Here is a 19,769-nt window from a genome sequence, read left to right as displayed (position 1 = left end):
AGAGGCCCTCGAGAGACCCTAATAATATAGAGCCTTGCACAAAGTAGGTGTAAATATTAGTTGCTTTGAAGTGCAGGCAAATTTGCAGTTTTTTCAGTTTTTAAGCATTGAAGTATAGTTGATTTAAAATGTATTAATTTCTGCTGTATAGCACAGTGATACAATTCTGTGTATATATACACATATACATGTATATATTAAAATTCTCCACCATGGTTTGTCGTAGGGCGTTGACCACACTTGCGCTGTACAGTAGGACCTTGTTGTTTACCCATCCTGTATATAATGGTTTGCATCTGCCGACCCCAATCCATCCCTCCCCACCTCCCCGTGGGCAGCTGCCAGTCTGTTCTCTGTGTTTGTGATTCTGTTTCATGGATAGGCTCATTTGTGTCCTATTGTAATTCCTCGTACACGTGATGTCAGATGGGGCTTGTCTTCCTTCTTCTGACTCACTTAGTACGATAATCTCTGGCGGCATCCGTCAGTGTTGCGATTTAAATTAACCTACCCAGGATATCACAGCCAGTTGCCAGTAGAAGCAGGAAGGGTGGGGTATAGGCCATGGGGAGAAGAACAGAAGGAGAGGTTTCTTCCCTCCCTGGTGACATCCACCAAACCATCACAGCTGAAGCCACATGGTCACCTCTGGTCTGATCTCGGTCACCATCAACATCCAAGGAGTGCGGTTTACAGGCAGTGTGCATATGCTGTGTGTCATAATTCAACAAAGTTCCTCTAAGTCATGAAAGAAACGTGAAAGCAAGGGTGGGGTCTGGGGGTTTGTGGCTGGTGGATTGGAGGGGTTGTTACTGGTGGTTGTGGGTCAGGACTGAGTTAGTTAATGGGCTGTGGATGGAGGCAGCTCTCCCGTGCTGGTCGCAGTGCAGGGAAGCAGGGCTGAGAAGTGGAGACTTGGTGTGCAGAGTGAGGGCAGAATGGAAACTCACACTAAGCGGGAGGAGGGAACTCATGCCCAGTTTTTACAAGGCTTCCCAGAAGTCCAGTGGCCCTAAGGCACACAGAGTGACCGGGACATGGATCAGCCCCAGCTTTCAGATCCTCGGCCTTATAGACAAATGTCTACATTTGTCTGCCTGTCTCTTTAGACAGGCAAGAGCTTTGCTGTCTTAGGAGAGGACAGCTTGATAGCTGAGTGGGCTCATGATTCTCTCATAAAATTCATTTATTCAGATTTTTTTCATTGATTGGAGAAGTGGCAATAGCAGAAAGATTCATTTTCATCCATTACTGTGCACACTTTTTTTTTTTTAATACAAAAGGGTTTTCTGTCATGCTGCTCAATAGTCTTGGCATTAGGTTTTTTCATTCACAGAAGTTGCTAGGTCTCTCTCTCTTTTAGAATGTGAATAATAGAGACAGACTTTAAATTCAGATAAAAGACTTTTCTTTCCCTCTTCAATAGGAGTTGGTGATCTCATCCACAGAAGGCTTCCAGGGGAGTATCTCCGAGGCAAGGACAGACAGCGAGCCCTGGTAGCGGCAGTGCGGCATCACTTGAAGAAAGTTAACTACCAAAACTTTGACACTCTGCTGGCGGCCTTCAGGCACTATGACAAGGCCAGTAGTGAAGGGGAGATTTTTGGTCTATGCATGGGCTTACAGGTCCAGCGACCTGGCGTAGATCAGGATCAGATTTGCCCTCACCAGAAACTAAGACAGCATCGTGAGCCAGCTGTTGACAGGGGCGTGTAAGACTGTTTCCTGAGACAGGTGGTGGTGGACCGGGCTTGATCCTGGCTCCCTGGTGGTTCAGATGGTAAAGAATCTGCCTGCAATGTAGCAGACCCAGGTTCAATCCCCAGGTCAGGAAGATCCCCTGGAGAAAGGAATGGCCACCCACTTCAGTATTCTTGCCGGGAGAATTCTATGGACAGAGGAGACTGGCGGACTACAGTGCATGAGATTGGAAAGAGCCGGGCATGACTGAGTGACTCTCACACACACACACACACACACACACACACACACGTATAGAACATAGTTCCCTGTGCTGCCCAATAAGTCCTTGCTTGCCTACTTTCTATGTAGTAGCTTGTCAACCCCAAACCCCTAAGTTATCCCGCCCCCGCCTCCTCTCCCCTTTGGTAGCCGTAAGTTTGTCCTCTCTGTCTGTGAGTCTGTTGCTCTTTGGGGGATGAGCTCATCTGCGGCGTGTTTTAGATCCCACATGGAAGTGGCACCCTGTTGTATTTGTCTTTCTCTGCCTGACTGACTTTAGTTGGCTTGGCCATCTCTGGGTCCATCCGTGTTGCTGCAGACGGCACTCCTTCACTCTCTTCTTACGGCTGAGTGGTATTGTACTGTACAGGCGCTCCGCATCCTCACCCGCTCCTCTGCTGAGGGACGCTTAGGTGGTTCCCACGTCCTGGCTGCTGTAAATAGTGCTGCAGTGAGCACTGGGGTGCGTGCATCTTTCTGAACCAGAGTTTTCTCTGGTATATGCCCAGGAGTGGGGTCGCTCGAGTACATGCGTGTGCCCATGTGTCCTAAGTATTGTCTGCAGAGTGGGATCACTTGAGTACTTGTGTGTGCACATGCGTGTGCCCATGTGTCCTAAGTATTGTCTCTGGAGTGGGGTCGCTCGAGTACCTGCGTGTGCCCATGTGTCCTAAGTATTGTCTGCAGAGTGGGGTCACTCGAGTACATGTGTGTGCACATGCGTGTGCCCATGTGTCCTAAGTATTATCTGTGGAGTGGGGTCGCTCGAGTACCTGCGTGTGCCCATGTGTCCTAAGTATTGTCTCTGGAGTGGGGTCGCTCGAGTACCTGTGTGTGCCCATGTGTCCTAAGTATTGTCTGCCAAGTGGGATTGCTCGAGCACATGCGTGTGCCCATGTGTCCTAAGTATTGTCTGTGGAGTGGGATTGCTCGAGTACCTGCGTTGTGCCCATGTGTGGTAAGTATTGTCTGTGGAGTGGGGTCGCTCGAGTACCTGCGTGTGCCCATGTGTCCTAAGTATTGTTTGCCGAGTGGGATCGCTCGAGTACATGCGTGTGCCCATGTGTCCTAAGTATTGTCTGCCGAGTGGGATCACTCGAGTACATGCGTGTGCCCATGTGTCCTAAGTATTGTCTGCCGAGTGGGATTTCTCGAGCACATGCATGTGGCCATGTGTCCTAAGTATTGTCTGCCGAGTGGGATCGCTTGAGTACACGCGTGTGCCCATGTGTCCTAAGTATGATCGCTTGAGTACATGCATGTGCCCATGTGTCCTAAGTATTGTCTGCCGAGTGGGATCGCTCGAGTACACGCGTGTGCCCATGTGTCCTAAGTATTGTCTGCCGAGTGGGATCGCTCTAGTACATGTGTGTGCACACGCATGTGCCCATGTGTCATAAGTAGTGTCTGCGGCTGACTTTGCAGCTACGCATGCAGAGTAGTGCATCAGAGACTGAACAGACATTTTGGCCCTTGTCAGGAAACATTTGCTGACCCCTGGAATTGATCTGTGTTGTCAAAATAAGGTGCTTTAATCACCAGCATTGTTACTTGGGGAGATATTAGAAATGCACTTTCTAAGGCCCATCTCACACCTACTGAATTAGGAACTTGGGATTGGGGTCTAGCGATTGTGTTCTATTTAACAAGCTCCTCAGTGATTCTGCTGTGTGTTCAGGTTTGAGAACCACTCTTATAGATCATTAAACTGGAGTGTGCTGGGAATGTGGGGGATGGACAGTCTCTGCCTCACTCTGAACTTGCACGCATGGTACCGTCAGTCTGGTCTCAGTCAAGCTTCGAACACGTCTCCCCATGGGGATCAGGTGTGGTTTCAGTTTTTGAGAGAGCAAGGTCATTCCATTTTCAAGCTACTTAAAAATTGTATGCTTTGAACAAATCAGATCAATGTGGGGCTGTGTAATTACCTGACATCATTTTAGGCCACCGCAGGATTTACCAAGCTGCACTGCCTTCGGCTTGCACTTAGGAGTCCCACCACACAGATGTGAAGCGTGGCAGACTTCTATTAGTGCGCCCTGTTATTTTCGTCACATACATCCTCCTTATAAGGAAACTCAGTCTTTCTAGAGCAAATAACCGTGCTTTGTCTAAGTATCTGGTTCGTTCTTACCTCTTGTGGAGCATGGATTTTGTGCCGGTTGTACATAACTTTGTGACTCGGCCACCAGCAAGCGTAGAGCCAACCCAGGGAAACACGTCTAGTTTGTGAACATGATCTGACAGCGTACATTCTGTGCGCTCTTTTTGCTTCAGGTTTCATCTTATTTCATTCCAGATTTATTTTTCTCTTTGCCCTGATTTCATCACTTTTTTTTTTTTTGGCTCTCTTTGCACTTATTTTTCTAGGCAGCCTTAAAACCATTTTAGAATTAGTCTAAAACAGACAAATAAAAGCTCATAAAGAAACCTATGATGATGTAACTCATCATCGTCTTGACAGAAGAAAAGAAAGGTCAGAATGATTTTAGTTCATCTCAAAGGGAAAAGACGATATTATCTCCCTTCTGATGTTGAGAACAGTTTTAGCAAAGTGACACTTCTCACTTTTTATCTTATAAAAAATCTTGATCACTCTTTGGCTAGTTCGTTTTAAGCCCATGCATTTTATTTTAGATTAGAGGGTCTGTGTGTCTGGGATGTAATGATGAATAAAACATGGGTTAAATATCTCATCTAAGTTTATACTAATTATGTTGGGACAAATGCCAGTCATCAGCAACATTTCTCACAAAGTTGTGTTTAAAGAAAGTATTCAACTGTTTCTCTGATTTTTAATAAAGTCTGATTGCTATTTACAGGTAATTTGAAAAGTATTCTTTAGAATTAAATACATAAGTGAAAACAGGTATTTTATATATATTTTTAAAATTTTTCTTGCAGTATAGTTGTTTTACAATGTTGTGTTAGTTTCTGCTGTATAGCAAAGTGAATCAGCTATTAATATAATATATATATTATATATATATATGTCCCTTCTTTTTTGGATTTCCTTCCCATTTAGGTCACCACGAAGCACTGAGTAGAGTTCCCTGTGCTACGCAGTAGGCTCTCATCAGTCACCGATTTTATCCCTGGTGTCAATAGTGTGAACGTGCTGACCCTAATCTCCCAGCTCATCCCCCGCTTTCCCTCTTGGAGTCGATGCGTTTGCCCTCTGTGTCTGTGTCTATGTGTCTGCTTTGCAAATAAGTTCATCTGCACCGTTTTTCTAGATTCCACATAAAAGTGATATTATACAGTATTTGTTTTTCTCTTTCTGACTTACTTCACTCTGTATGACATCTCTAGGTCCATCCACATCTTTGCAAATGGCACTGTTTCATTTCTGAACAAGTATATTTTTAACTTTATTCAACTCCAAGTATCTACAGAGATGACACTGGAGAAACCCACACGGTAGTGACGTGAATAAGGAAACTGGCAGGATGCGCTCCTTTCTGGAAATTCTTCATTTTAGATGTAATTATAGGCAAGACGATCATCTTAATAGCTGTTGATTATCTTAGTGAACCACCAGGCACATCCCTTATGATAAAAGTAAATTAAGCAGGGAGAAAATTACTGGGAATTATTTAATGCTGATACACCTTTTAAATAGTTAACTGGTAACATGCACAGCAAGTGCTCAGGGTCCTTGAGGAGCTTTTTTCTGCAAGGGTAATAAGATGGGGGTCTTCCTGGGACAGCTGTAGGATGCTTTTTGATTGTTTACATCTTATACTGTTGAGTGCCCAGATTTAATTTAATTGAAAAGCAAAGCAAAACATAACAGAACACAAACTGTGATTTCCTAAATGAATCTTCTTGGCTTAGAGGATTAATTCTGTTATTTGCTGAACACTCATAGTACATCAAATATTATTCCAGATAATGTGCAGGCTTTTTACTCAGGGGATGTAAAATCTAGAAGGGAAAATAAAGAAAAAAAAAAAAGACTCATCATGTCCAAGAATGGTCCCAGCAGAGTCTTAGATTTTCAGAATTCATCTGTGTAATTCCAGCTCCTTTTATTCTAAGTATTACCCAGGAAGTAGCTGAGATGGGAAGATTCCTTTCAGGAACAGTTCCGTCAGTGACAACAGTGGTCTACTCAGATGTGTGAGCCAGGAGCTGGGGAGGAAGGGAGATGGCTTTGAGAAGGCGGTCCCAAGGCTCAGTAACCAGGCAGCCGTGGGTGCCTGGGGGCAGGGAGGGCTCCTTGAGTGCCTGGACTGACGGCTCAGTGCTGAGGAGCCTCTGTGCTCTAAGTGGTGCCACCGCCAGGCTGAAAATGGGCCGAAGGCAGAGGGCATGACTCAGATGCCCTCCATGCACTCGCGCTTCTGTGACTGGAGCTGGCTCGCTGGTCTGAAATAGCAACTCCATAACTTGAAGACGTGTCAGCAGCGACAAGCGCCGCCAGCAGCTCTGGGAGGGGACACAGGCTCACGTCGTCAGTGTGGCAGGAGCGCGGGGCAGTGCCTCGTGGCGTTGCGAGGTCGGCAAGTGGTGGCAGCCTCTGCTCAGGCCGGTGGCTTTACTTGCTGCCCGGTCTGATGGTAACTGTACTGCCGTGTCTGGGGCAAGGACGGATCCCGGCAGTGATGGTGGCCCCCTGGGTGGTTCAGGCTCCATCTGAAGCTTGATCCCAGCCATCCTTACAGGAGGATGGACCCTTATCGTGGGCAGCTGTATGAATTACTTGGATGGTTCACTCAGCAGCTATTTGTTTCCATGGCTTTCTTTTTAAAAATTTTTATTGGAGTAGAGTTGATTTATCATGTGGTAGTTTCAGGTGTACAGCCAAGTGAATCAGGCATACATACACATATGTCCACCTGTTTTCCGATTCTTTTCCACATGGCCAGCACAGAGGCCTGGGCAGAGTTCCCTGTGCTATGGAGTACGTCTTCATCAGTCCTCGATGTCAGATATGGTAGCGAACGCAGGTTCGATCCCTGGATCGGGAAGACCCTTGGAGGAGGGCATGCCAACCCCCTCCAGTATTCTTGCCTGGACAGCGGAGGCTGGCGGGCTACAGTCCACAGGGTCACAAAGAGCAGACATGACAGAAGCGACTCAGCACACACAGACTGTGTGTACGCCATTCTCACTCCCCGTTTGTCTCTTTGCCGCCGTCCCCTGGACCAAAAGTTTGTTTTCTACATCCTTGACTCTACTTCTGTTTTGTAAATAAGTTCATTTGTGCCTCCTCCGTTTTTCAGATTCCACACAGAAGTGATATGAGAGATTTGTCTCTCTGTGTCTGATTCACTTCACTCAGTGTGACAATCTCTAGGTCCATCCATGTTGCTACAAACATGGCATTATTTTGTTCTTTTCTGTTCCTGAGTGATATCCCATTGACTATATGTACCATAGCCTCTTTATCCATTCCTCTGTTGGTCCATAGACTCGAAAAGAGACGTCTTTAATTTCCAATCTGTCGTTTTCCATGTGGAAACCAACTGACAGGCCACTGGCAACAATTCAAGAGTCAGTAAAATATATACAGGTTCATCGGGGGAGTGCTGGCTGGAACCATGGAAATAAACTTGAGTTCCACCCACCGATGGAGAAGGAAATGGCTACCCACTCCGGCACTCTTGCCTGGAAAACGCCAGGGACGGGGGAGCCTGATAGGCTGCAGTCCATGGGGTCGCACAGAGTCGGACACGACTGAGCGACTTAGCAGCAGCAGCAGTCCACCCACCGAGGAGAGCGACTGCTTGTTTGGTCCTTCATAGCTCTCACTGAGGTTGAAAGCCACAGCAGACCAGTGAGGACCCTGGGTTTCAGGTTCATGAAACCGTTATTCATAGAGACTTGCAGTTCAAAGCGATCTTGAGAGCTGTGAGGCCCCAAAGGCCCCAGCTTGTCTCCACGTGGCTTCTGGTCAGAAGCGCTGGAACATTCCCCAGATGGGTATGGAGAGCAGCAACACAATGATGCATCCAGCAGTGGAAGCCGCAGAAATGATACACCATGAGCCTTCCTTCTCCGCTTTGAACAAGCCCTGCTAAGCCCACCAGCGATTCCTGGCACCTCTGCTTGTTAGAGACTGGGTGGGATGGCAGCTTTGGCACCCACAGCCTGTGAAGCCATAGCAGTTTGAGTCCCTGCCCCCCTGAAGTTGCACAGACACCTGTGGCCTGTAGTCCCCCTGGGGGCGCGAGGACTTTGGCTCACACCTAGTCAAGGTCCCTGTTTTTGCTGACTGTATAGAGCTTCTCCATCTTTGGCTGCAAAGGATATAACCAATCTGATTTCAGTGTTGACCGTCTGGTGCCGTCCACGTGTAGGACTGTGTCCATGTGAGGAGACTAGCTCACATCCACGTCCTCCTTAAGAGCTGGGTTTTGGGTGTGGGGGAGGGAGAGATAAAGGACCCAAAGGCAGAGTGGCTCTGTCCCTGGTGAGCAAGAAGCATTTATTTTCATTATTGCCACCACCTGTTCTAGCTTGATCAACAGCCAACCTATTTTAGCTTGGGTCAATAGCCAACCCCCTCGTCCCCCCATTGCTTTTCTGTTAGGACTGTGGGGTCTGCATTTTTTGTTGACTTGGGCATGCGGCAGAGAATTTCATAAAACAGTCTGCTTTATCCAGGACATTACAGCTCCCTGCCAAGATAATATATTTTACATCCTAATTCTGTTTCAACAGGAGGGTTAGGAACATTATCCAGGCCTGTGTGTCTGGCTGCAGGAATTTATCTAGAATTCATCTGGAATTCACTGGGTCAGTTTCTCATTTTCCAAGGGATTTCCTTTGTCAGCGTTGTGACTCCAACTCTGGGCCTAGGAGCCGAACGCTAGTCAGTGAGTCACTCACGGTTTCCCTTGGGAGCTGATCTGTCTCAGGGAGTCTCTCTAGAGGGCAAAGCTCCCTTGTGGCAGCGGGCAGGGAGGACTGGACCTTTCACAGTCGGCAAGGGTGGATTTAAGGCGGGCCTGACAGGCTGCAGCAGGGCTGAGTGGTGAGACGCCCCGCTCTGGCCATTCCTCCTTAACAAGCATCCCGTGCTCCAGGTCCTCACCCCTCTAAGAGAATCAGCCAGTTCTGCCCACAGCCTTTCTAAATTTCCCTTTCCTGCTTTGCTGCTCACCTTAAGTGCGTCTGTCTTTAACTGTTGTCTGAAACGGGTGGAAACTTCCCCTCTTGCCCAGTGGAGTGTTAATAGCTAGAGTGCAGCGGGATCTTAGATCCTTGACCAGGAATTGAACCCATGTTCCCTTCAGTGGAAGAAGCGTGGAGTCTTAACTGCTCACTGTACCGCCAGGGAGTTCCCCAGAGGCAGCTGTCTTTGAACCCACTTCTCTGTGCTTGGCCTGCAGCCACTTCCGACTGTCTCCTCTTTATCAGGCAGTGGCGTGGAGGACCAGGGGCTGCTCAGTTGGAACACCGGAGGTTTTCAAAGCTTTGGAAGCATAGAAAGTTGTAGGAAGTTGTGGGAAGTATACAATGCTGGTCAAATGAAATGTCAAGCATGGATCCTGCTTGGGCCTGTTCCGACAGAGTGTAGGCAGCGCGATTTAAAGACCAAGATACTGAAACAAACAAAGGGTTGAAATACTGGGTATGTATCAGATGGACACAATGAGGGCCAGTCTCGCTTCAAGTCTGACTCTTATGTGAAAAATAAGACAGATTCTTGGAATTTATGTGATAGATGTTTTTTTTTCTCAAGGGAAATGACAGACATTGCCCACCCTGTTCTTGAAGACAGTGCTCACGTCCCCTTTTCTTGCTTTGTGTCCAACAGAAGGGAGATGGGGTGATAGACAAAGCTGAGCTTCAGGAAGCGTGTGACCAGGCCAGCTTGCACTTAGACGAGAAGCTCCTGGACCAGCTATTTGAATACTGTGATGTGGACAAAGACGGGCTGATTAACTACCTTGAATTTGCGAATTTTCTTACCTGGAAAGATAAAACCCCCCTTAAAGAGTATGAAGAGAGGGTCCTCATTAAAGGTATTTAATTTTTGAAGGTTTGCTAAATTCTTAAATGCACTTTCATGTTTTCTTTGTCCTGGGAGTTCAACTCTTGTCAACTTTAATATGGTTAAAAATTTGCACATATATACATATTTATTTTCTTTTTCATGCATAGAGTATCTGTGGAAGGACAGGAAAGAATTTGGAAACATTTATTATTTCTGGGGGGGTGAGGTAGGGATTGGTTGCTAAGGGACAGTCTGTGTTTTCCTATCTCTTGAGTTTGGAACTATGTGTTACTTACTGAAAAGAAAGTAATTATGAGCAAAGCAATTTACACAAAAGCCCAAAATATGAAAGAGAGTTCCTAAGAAAGATGTTTGAAAGCCATGTTCTTAGAGAAATTAGCTTCCTTTCCCTGGAAAAGTCAACTGTAAAACAGAATTTGATCTTTTACATTTTTTAAGAAAAGGACAACCCTAATCTTGACTTTTATTCAAACATTTTAATGTTTACACAATATCTTCCTGAATCACTAACCACATATAGATATAGATATATGTTGGAATACATTTGTGTATGTGTGTATGGAAATATTTTAAAATAGCTAAAATCACAGTGAATGTACCCTTTTTCTTTGGCTTAAAAAGAAGTTAGGTCTCAAATTTCTATGGAACAAAGAGATACTTTCATGATTTCTGTAAACTTCATTTTTCAGTTCCTTCACACTGATGTATTGTAAATTACTAAACCATTTGCTCACTCTCTAAAACTTAGGTTATTTCCAAATATTTCAAGAGTAGTATGAGTGACCACATAACCATTATCATCTTTCAGAAAGTTTTCTGTTTCTAATTACATCTTATTTCTTATGAATGTCATTTTCATCCCGGAAGTAACTGTTTTCATTTTGCCTTTTTCAATGACTGTACCAATTTGCAATTTTATCCGTCAAGACTGTGAGAAGGTCTTACTCCAATCTACTACCATTGAGTGTTATTTCAAACATTCTGGTAATTTAGTTGTTATATAATGACACCTCGTTCGCTTTAATTTTCAAGTCTGGATTATTAGAGATGATTACCTTTTAAAAGGCTGTTTGCATTTTTATCTCCTCTTGGAATTTCTCTCCCTCTAAAAAGTTTTCACTTTTATTTTTGCAAAGCCAATGCCACATTTTGGGCTTTATTGAGGATGGGTGCCCTTACCAGTTTCTGGGACGGCTTTTCTACTCTATACACTGAGGGCAGGAAGATCTTTTCTGCCTAATGAAGCTTCTTATAGAAAACAGCTCTACCCTAGTCCTCTCAGAAATAAGCAGAGGGTGACAGTCGTCTTTCTTGGCACAACTCATAAGCAGTGGGGAAAGCTGAAGGCTGTTTTCAAACCAGATGGTTCTTCAAATCGTTCCTGGTTTGGGGTCCTGACTTCAGCAGCCCTTTTCGGTGGAGGTTTTGGGTTTTCCCTCTCTCCTTTTCTTCCAAGAGAGTGGCTGGAGGGTCAGTCAGCAGGGGCTCGGGCATGGCCTGTCCCCGCGTTGTCGGCTAGAGAAAAGGGCTTGAGTTCTTCCAGGAGCTGGCTCTCTGGGAGTTTTCTAAAAGCCTGTCCTCCGCGTCCCGGACTTCCGCCTTTAGGAGGAGCGGCGCGAGCAGCGGATTAGAGGGCCTGGGACCCGGGGCCCCCGCTTCCGGGGCCGCGGCCGCGGGAGCGGAGGGAGGGACGCGCCCCAGGCCTTCCGGCCCCGAGCCGCCCCCGCCCCTCGGCGCCTCCCCGCGGGCGGCCGCGCGGCCCTGGCGCCGCCGGCGCACTTCCGGCCCGGGGGGCGCTGCTTCCGGGCCGAGGCTTGGGCCGCGCGGCCGCCCCCGGCAGGCTGCGGGAGAGGCCGCGTCTTGGCGCGGCAGCCGCACCTCTGGGTTTGGTTTTGCTCGCTGGCCTGGAGGGGCTGTTTATGGAACGGGGCGCGCACAGCGAGGCCTCCTCACGTCTCCAGATGTCGGGCGTGGCGTCCCCCCGCCGCCATCCCGCGTTTGTGTGGCGTGTGCAGCCCCGAGTACATCTCTTGCCTTTCCCAGGGCATAGTCCTAGAACAGCTCTGGCAATCCTGTGTTCAAGTCAAATGTGGAAATGAGCTCTAATTTTAAAAACGAGGAAAGAAACAGTGTTTTCTGTTTTCTTTTGGTGTTTCAGACGTAAAAGCTTTATTCTAGAGTGAAATGAGCGGAGTGGTGAATAGAAATATTAGACGTGGTTCACGTTTGCTGGTGTGTGAGCTTGTGCTTCCAGAGCGGGCTCTGCTGTCAGTGAAGTGTCTGCACCAGCGCAGCCTCCCTTTCCACCAGCAAGAAGAGACTAACGGTGAAAACTCACCTTGCTGCAGGGCCAGCCCTGGGTTGTAACTTTGTCCTGTACATTTTCCCCGTCTCCCTCTTTGTTTGAAGGTAGAAAACCGGATTGTGCAAACCCTGCTGAGGCTAATGTAGAAGAATCTGAACCAACTCTCCTGTTGAAGCCTGAAGATATTGTCTTAAAAGAACCAGGAAGCTCAGAAAAGACTCTGCGGACACTTCTGAGGCCAGGCGATAAAGTTTCTAATCACTACAAGACGACTTCTTCCGAGATCAGTGCGGTTGTAGGCGCTGTTCCTTCTACTTGTAAGTTTGTCACCTTATATGCTGAGTTTTAAAAGGAGCAGCAAACGCAGAAGGGTCTGTCCTCGGCTGTCCCCAGCCTCCATTAGACTCCAACTTTCTCAAAGCCTAGGACCTTTCTTTCATCTCTGTTCTAAGCACCCAGGGGGGCTTACTAGATAGAGGCTGAATTGAGTTAGTGTTCATGGTGACCCAAGTGAAATGATTCTCTCTGTGCTGATGAAATTGAAACCATTATAGCTCAGAACCCTGAATGTTAGATATTGTCATAGTTCAGAATTCAGCAAGTGGTAGGAGACTTTTTTTTGGCTGCACCATGAAGCATGTGGGATCTTAGTTTCCTGACCAGGGATCAAACTGATGCCCCCACATTGCCAGCCTGGAGTCTTAACCACTGGACTACAGGGGAGTCCCAAGTGGTGGGAGACTTAAATCAAGGGATTCTCAGCAAAAAACAGACTTTCCCTCAAATACTTGAGGAGCTGTCAGAGAACAGTTCCTTCGTTTTCATTCTCCTCTGTTAACCTGCCAGGGCTGTCCAACAAATACCACAAACTGGTTAAACTGCAGAAATCGATCATCTCTTTTGGATTCCCTTCCTGTTTAGGTCACCACTCAGATTCACTGTGCTGGTGCAGTAGAAACTAACACAGTGCTGTAAAGCAACTGTATTGCAATAAAAATTAATTTAAATAAAAAAAAAGAAATCCATGACTCCACGATGGCTGGAAGTCTGAGATCAGGGTGTTGTCGGGCGGGCTCCCTTCTGAGGTGTGAGGGCCTTTTCTCCAGGCCCCTCCTGGCTTCTGGGGGCCTTTTCTCCAGGCCCCTCCTGGCTGCTGGCTGCTTGTTGGCAGTCTCTGGTGCTGCCCGCTTTCTGCTGCGTCACCCCAGCCTCTGCCTCCATCTTCATGTGGTTTTCTCCCGTGTGAGTGTCTGTGCCCCCGCGTCCCCTTTTTGTAAGAACTCCAGGTGTATTGGACTAAGGGTCCATCCTTCTCCAGTATGACCACATTTTAATTATTCCTGCAGTGACCCTATTTCCAAATAAGGTCACCTCTTGAGGTGCTAGGGTTAGGACTTTAACATAAGAGTCTGGGGAGGATACAGTTCAACTCATAGACCCCGAAATCTCAGTACCAATCATGATGAATGCTGGTTATTTAGAAGGGCTTTTATGTTGGTCAAGATCCCTTTTTTGGAGTAAGGCCATGACTAAGGCTCTACGTGTTTTTCTTTACTGGATTCCATAGACATACTTTACGTTCTGTTGTGATGGGATCTTGCTGTTCTCTGTGGAACAGTCCTGTCCAACAGAAATACAATTGTCGTCATATGTATTTAAAATTTTTTAGTAGCCACATTAAGAAAAAGAAGCAAGTGCAATTAACTCTAATAGTATATTGGGAATCCCCTGGCAGCCCAGTGGCCAGGACTCAGCGCTTTCACAGCTGTGGCCCAGGTTCAACACCTGTTTAGGGAGCTAAGACCCTGAGAGCCATAGGGAGCAGCCAAAAGTGTTCTTTTAAAGGGTACATATTTGTACTATTGTATGTACATGTAATACACGATATGTATCTCCAAAGCATCGCTATCTCAATGAGGAATCAATATAAGATGACTAATTAAATGTTTCACATTCTTCCTTTGGGTACTAACTAAATCTTTGAAATTGTGTATCTTACACTCACAGCATATGTCAGTTTGGACTGGCCACATTTCCAGTGCTCAGTGGCAGCTGCTATATTTAGAATGTCTGTTTTCCCCCATGATTGATGTCCTAGGTTACCCCACATATGGCGTTCCAACCATTCGGTCGGATCTTCCTGCCCCCCTAATTCGCCGAGTGAGCGACAGGACGAGTTACGGTGAGGAGGGAAACGCCTACTCACTGCTGCATCCGACCATCTTCGCCCAGAAAGGGGTGTTTGAAAGGGACTTCTTCAAGACCAGATCCAAACAAGAGGTACCGCATGGGATTACAGAAGGGGTGAAAGAAAGGCCTGCTTCACATTGGCACGCAAAGATGGAAAGGTTTATTTGCTTGAGCTCTTATATTATGAAAGTCATCAGGAGCCGCTCAGATTAGGATTCCTGAGGGTCATGTGCAGTTTGGTTGTGATAGTTGGTACAGTTCTTCAAGTAGAACTGGCTCTGATAAGAGGCATCTCACTCATGACATGTATTAACCATGACCTGTGTCTGCAAAGGAAAATGTTTCCCTATCGTTCAGCCCTCTTCTTTGTTGAGTAAAAGCAAAGACGCCCAGGACTTCCCTGGTGGTCCACTGGTTAAGAATCCGCCCGCCAGTGCAGGGGACGTGTGTTCCATCCCTGGTGGGGAGATTCCACATGCCAGGAGGCATCTAAGCCCGCACGCTGCAGCTACTGGCCTGCGCTCTGGAGCCCACGCTCCATGACAAGAGCAGCCCCCCACGACTGGAGAGGAGACGTGCTCACCGCACCCGGAGAAAGCCCACGTGCCATGGCGAAGACCCGGCACAGCCAAAGATAACTTTTTAAAAAAGCAAAGGTGCTCAGTCCCTTCCTTGTGTGAGTCTCCCTGTGGTCGCGGGTCTCCAAAAACCACAGAGTACATGTGAGGAGGGCCCCTCCGCCTTCTCTGTGCGCTGTTATCTCAGGTGATCGCAACAGGCCCTGATTTAAAATGTTCTGCCGTGTTCTCGTGTCAGCCCCACACGTGTCTTGTTTTTTTCACTTGGAAAACGTGGTCGTCACGCCCCAGGTGATTTTCTTCCTACGTTGGGTTTCAAGCAGGTGCAACCGGCTCGGCCAGAATAGCCACTGGGGTTCTGAGGGCCGAGAAGTGATAGCAGGTGTGGGTCAGAGCAGCCCCTCCGGATCCGCCATTGTGGAGGGCGCGTTGTGATCTAGGGAGCAACTCCTTCTGTGAACGCTCAGATCCAGAGCTGGGAATGATGTGAACAGACCTACGATGCTTTCCAGGACTTCAGATGAAGGGTCCCTCAACTTACAAACACGCAGACTTAGTAATATTCATTGCAGTGATTCATCCCCACTGAAAGGGGGTCAGCAGAAAGGATGATGCTTGCTGGCTGGTCCCGAAGAAGGGACCCTCCATCCAGCACAGAGACGGTGGAGAGGAGACACCCACCTTTTCTCTTCCCTTAGTCACTCTAAGGGCCTATGAAATGGGCTGTCAGGGCTGACGAAAGAAATGAAAATCTGCTTGTTTCCTGATGCTTAAAATTCTTTCAACTAAAACAAAAAAATTCTTTTAACCAGTAAGTCACTGTTTATCTCATGATTCTAGGTAGAAAGTAAGAACCCAGAGGCTTGCACATATAGTATTCCAACCGAATGATATTCTAGAAAAGGCAAGGCCTTGGAGAAGTAAGACCAGTGTACCAGAGGCAGGGGTCTTTGCTGCGGTACGAGGCCATAGTAGTGTGTGCTTCAGCTGTTTCCGACTCTGCGACCCTGTGCACTGTTGTTCGCCAGACTCCTCTGTCCGTGGGATTCTCCAAGCAAGATGCTGGAGTGGGTTGCCATTGCCTTCTCCAGGGGATCTTCAGGACCCAGGATCGAACGCTCGCCTGTCTCCTGCATTGGCTGGCGAGTTCTTTACTCTACCGCCACCTAATGGTGGATAGACGTCATTATACGTCTGTCAGTATCCATAGGTTATGCAAGAGAGAGAGAACCTTCAGGAGAACTGTGGACTTCAGTTAATAATACTGTATCAGTGCTGGCTCATCACTTGTAACAGATATGCTACACTTAAGGCAGTGTTTCTGGTGGTCCTGTGGTTAAGACTCTGTACTTTCAATGCACCAGGGGTTTGACCTCTGTCTGGGAAATAAAATCCCACATGCCATGTGGCACAGCCAGAAAAAAGAAAGAAAAAGATATTAATAGGGGCTTCCCTGGTATTCCAGTGGTTAAGAATCCACCTGCCAACGCAGGGGACACGGGTTCGATTCCTGGTTCAGGAAGATCCCACATGCGGTGAGCAGCTAAGCCCAAGAGCCAAGTTACTGAGCCTGTGCTCCCGAGCCCGGGGCTGCACCTACCAGACTCACGTCTCACAGCTACCGAACCCCACGCACCCTGCAGCCCGAGCTCCACCACAAGAGAGACCCCCTCACTGAGAAGCCAGCACGCCGCAAGCAGAGGAAGCCCTTGCTCAGCATCGAAGACCCAGCGCGGCCGCAAATAAAGAAGCTTTTAGAAGGAATTAGTAGTAAGGGAGAAGGCGACGGCAGCCCACTCCAGCACTCTCGCCTGGAGAACCCCACGGATGGAGGAGCCTGGTGGGCTGCAGTCTGTGGGGTCGCTAAGAGCCGGAGACGACTGAGCGACTTCACTTCCACTCTTCACTTTCATGCACTGGAGAAGGCGATGGCAGCCCACTCCAGCACTCTCGCCTGGAGAACCCCACGGATGGAGGAGCCTGGTGGGCTGCCGTCTGTGGGGTCGCTAAGAGCCGGAGACGACTGAGCGACTTCACTTTCACTCTTCACTTTCATGCACTGGAGAAGGCAATGGCAGCCCACTCCCGTGGTCTTGCCTGGAGAATCCCAGGGACGGGGGAGCCTGGTGGGCTGCAGTCTGTGGGGTCGCTAAGAGCCGGAGACGACTGAGCGACTTCACTTTCACTCTTCACTTTCATGCACTGGAGAAGGCAATGGCAGCCCACTCCCGTGGTCTTGCCTGGAGAATCCCAGGGACGGGGGAGCCTGGTGGGCTGCCGTCTGTGGGGTCGCACACGACTGATGTGGCGTGGCAGCAGCAGCAGTGATGAGGGAAATGGGGGCGCACGTGATAGCGCATGTGGGAGCTCTCTGTAATTTCTGCTCAATTATTCTGGAGACCTGAAAATGCTCTAAGGAAAGTTTATTAAAAAAGGACCTCGAGGCCTGGTTGGAGAACAGCATCACCCTGAGAATAGATGTCTGCTCAGTCGCTCAGCTCAGTCGTGTCTGACTCTTTGTGACCCCCATGGACTGTTGCCTGCCAGACTCCTGTGTCCATGGGATTCTCCAGGCAAGAACACTGGAGCGGGTTGCCATTTCCTTCTCCAGGGGATCTTCCTTACCTGGGGATGGAACCTGAGTCTCCCGCGTCTCCTGGATTGGCAGGCAGATTCTTTACCACTAGCGCCACCTGGGAAGCCCTTAGAATAGCTGGGTTTCTGTTGGCTCCAATACACTGGATGGAGTAGAAAGGCCTCCCAAGGAGCAGGGGAGGAAGCCGGGGAGGAGGTCTGGGACGCCCAACACCCCTCCTAGGCGCACTCTGCAGGGACACCCCTTCCCGCCGCTGGGTGGGAATAGAAGCTGTGCCGGGCCTTGAGTCGCCCCTGCTGCAGCTGCCGCTGCTGGCAGCCCTGCTCTTCTGAGTCTCGAGTGTGGTTGATTTTACTGCTTATTTCCCACAAGACGCATCCCGTCCAGGGGACCTACCAGTTGTCGGGGTTCCGTTCAGGAGGTGTGCTCAGCAGCGGAGCCATTTCTTTGGCTTCCCTGTTTTCCGTCTAACCATTCTTTCCGTTTCCTTCTTTGCTTCCCTCCTGTGTGCTTTCTAGTAAATGCTTTTCCTCTCTTAGTTTCATCCCCCCCCCAATCTTTTCTCCTCTCTACTCATTCTAATATTTCTTCCCACTACTGGTTCTTATCGCTCCCTTCTTTATTTTCCCTGGGACATATAAACCCTGTTTCTCCCCCTCCCTCCTCTCCTTACTGTTTGTCACTGCAGAGAGATGACTAATAAAGTTTGCTGGTTTTCAGTATACTCAGGTTTTGTTTTTTTGGCCATGCTCCATGCCTTGTGGGCTCTTAGTCCCCAGACCAGGGATGGAACCCAGGCCTGAGTCCTAACCACTGGACTGCAGGGAATTGCAACATGCTCAGGCTTACTCTGCTCACTTGCTCAGGCTTGCACTCTCTCTCTGACATTTGCACACCCACAAGTATGGTTAAAGTTGACAACAGGCCAGTTAGAGATGATTCATAAATGTTCTTATTTTTAAAAAAGAGAGACTAATATGCTAGGGGTTTAGATAACACACATAAGGAGTTACGGGGATAGAAGTCAAATCTAGTGAGGCTGCCGTCTGCAACTTTTTTACTCTTTCTGCTTGAATTTGGCTGTCTTTATTTAAAATTTTTTAAATTTATTTTTTGTTTATCTGTGGATTGAACCCACACCCCCTGCATTGGAAGCTCAGAGTCTTGACCACCGGGATGCCCGAGAAGTCCCTGGCTGCCTCCCTTTAACGAGATCAGAAACACTAGACTCGAAAGGGGCTTTGTACATTGGCTAGTACAGCTAAGCACCCTCATAATCATTTACGTTTACAAGATGATTCCTGAACTGGGAGGCCTGGAATTTTGGTATGTGCTTACTATATGCAATAAGCGCACACACAGACACGTATCCGCACACACATCCACACACTTTTTAAGGGATAAATGTCCATAGTCTTAGATATTACCAAGATATTTTTAAAAATACAGACTAAAATACCCATAAATCTTGGTCTGACTTCAATGTTTCCCCCCCTCTAGATTTCAGAGATATTATGTAACATTGGTGTCAAGCTTTCTGAGGATGAATTTGAAAACGTATGGAATCTTGCATCAAAAAAGCACCACAGAGGAGAAGTTTGTGTTGAGAACATCAGAAATGTCCTGGATGAGCTACAACATGCGGACCGAGCCAAGTGCAAAGCGGCCACGTGATCTTTGTGGGGCTCACGCATTTAGATCGACGAATTGCTACATCTGTGCTCACCTAATATGTTCAGTCCACTCTGGTTTTAGATACTAGAATTCAGCAGTCACTGTGGCAGGGCTCATATGCCTGGATGCAATTGCTAATAAATTTGATTTTGAATTTTAAAATTTATTTGCTTGTTTCTTATAAAGCACCAAAGAACCTGACAAGCACCAGGAGTTTACCTTTAACGGCACCCAGGGTGTAGCTCAGAATATATTGGACGTTTGTCCATGTTTAGTGTGCTTAGGAGTTCTCAGCATTTTGGTGGGCACTCTGAGATTCAAAGTCTAGTTTGGGACACCAGGTTCACAAGATCTTGCTTTCAGCATTTCGTTGTTTTTCTCTGTAGACGTCACCGTGACACAGCTGAAGCTTGATGGGTTTTCATGTGTCTGTCAGCATCTGAGGAAAACAGGTTTAATTACAAGGAGAGGATTCAGGGAGAAAAAACTTAAAGA

The 19,769-nt window shown here is 47.6% G+C and overlaps 1 protein-coding gene across 1 annotated transcript in view; it reads left to right on the top strand.

The window, feature by feature from the left end:
• EFHB (EF-hand domain family member B) overlaps positions 1-19,385 on the top strand; it is a 58,920-nt gene extending 39,535 nt beyond the window's left edge. Inside the window, exons 9-13 of the mRNA XM_068978710.1 lie at positions 1,427-1,581; positions 9,731-9,938; positions 12,341-12,553; positions 14,335-14,516; positions 19,101-19,385. Of these exons, the coding sequence (XP_068834811.1) occupies positions 1,427-1,581; positions 9,731-9,938; positions 12,341-12,553; positions 14,335-14,516; positions 19,101-19,274 (932 nt within the window). The 3' untranslated portion in view covers positions 19,275-19,385. The remainder of the gene's footprint in view (positions 1-1,426; positions 1,582-9,730; positions 9,939-12,340; positions 12,554-14,334; positions 14,517-19,100) is intronic.
• The last annotated feature ends 384 nt before the right edge of the window (positions 19,386-19,769 follow it).

This window comes from Capricornis sumatraensis, chromosome 1 (assembly GCF_032405125.1).
Source record: "Capricornis sumatraensis isolate serow.1 chromosome 1, serow.2, whole genome shotgun sequence".
Lineage (NCBI taxonomy): Eukaryota > Metazoa > Chordata > Mammalia > Artiodactyla > Bovidae > Capricornis > Capricornis sumatraensis.
This window is presented reverse-complemented; position numbering and strand designations above follow the sequence as displayed.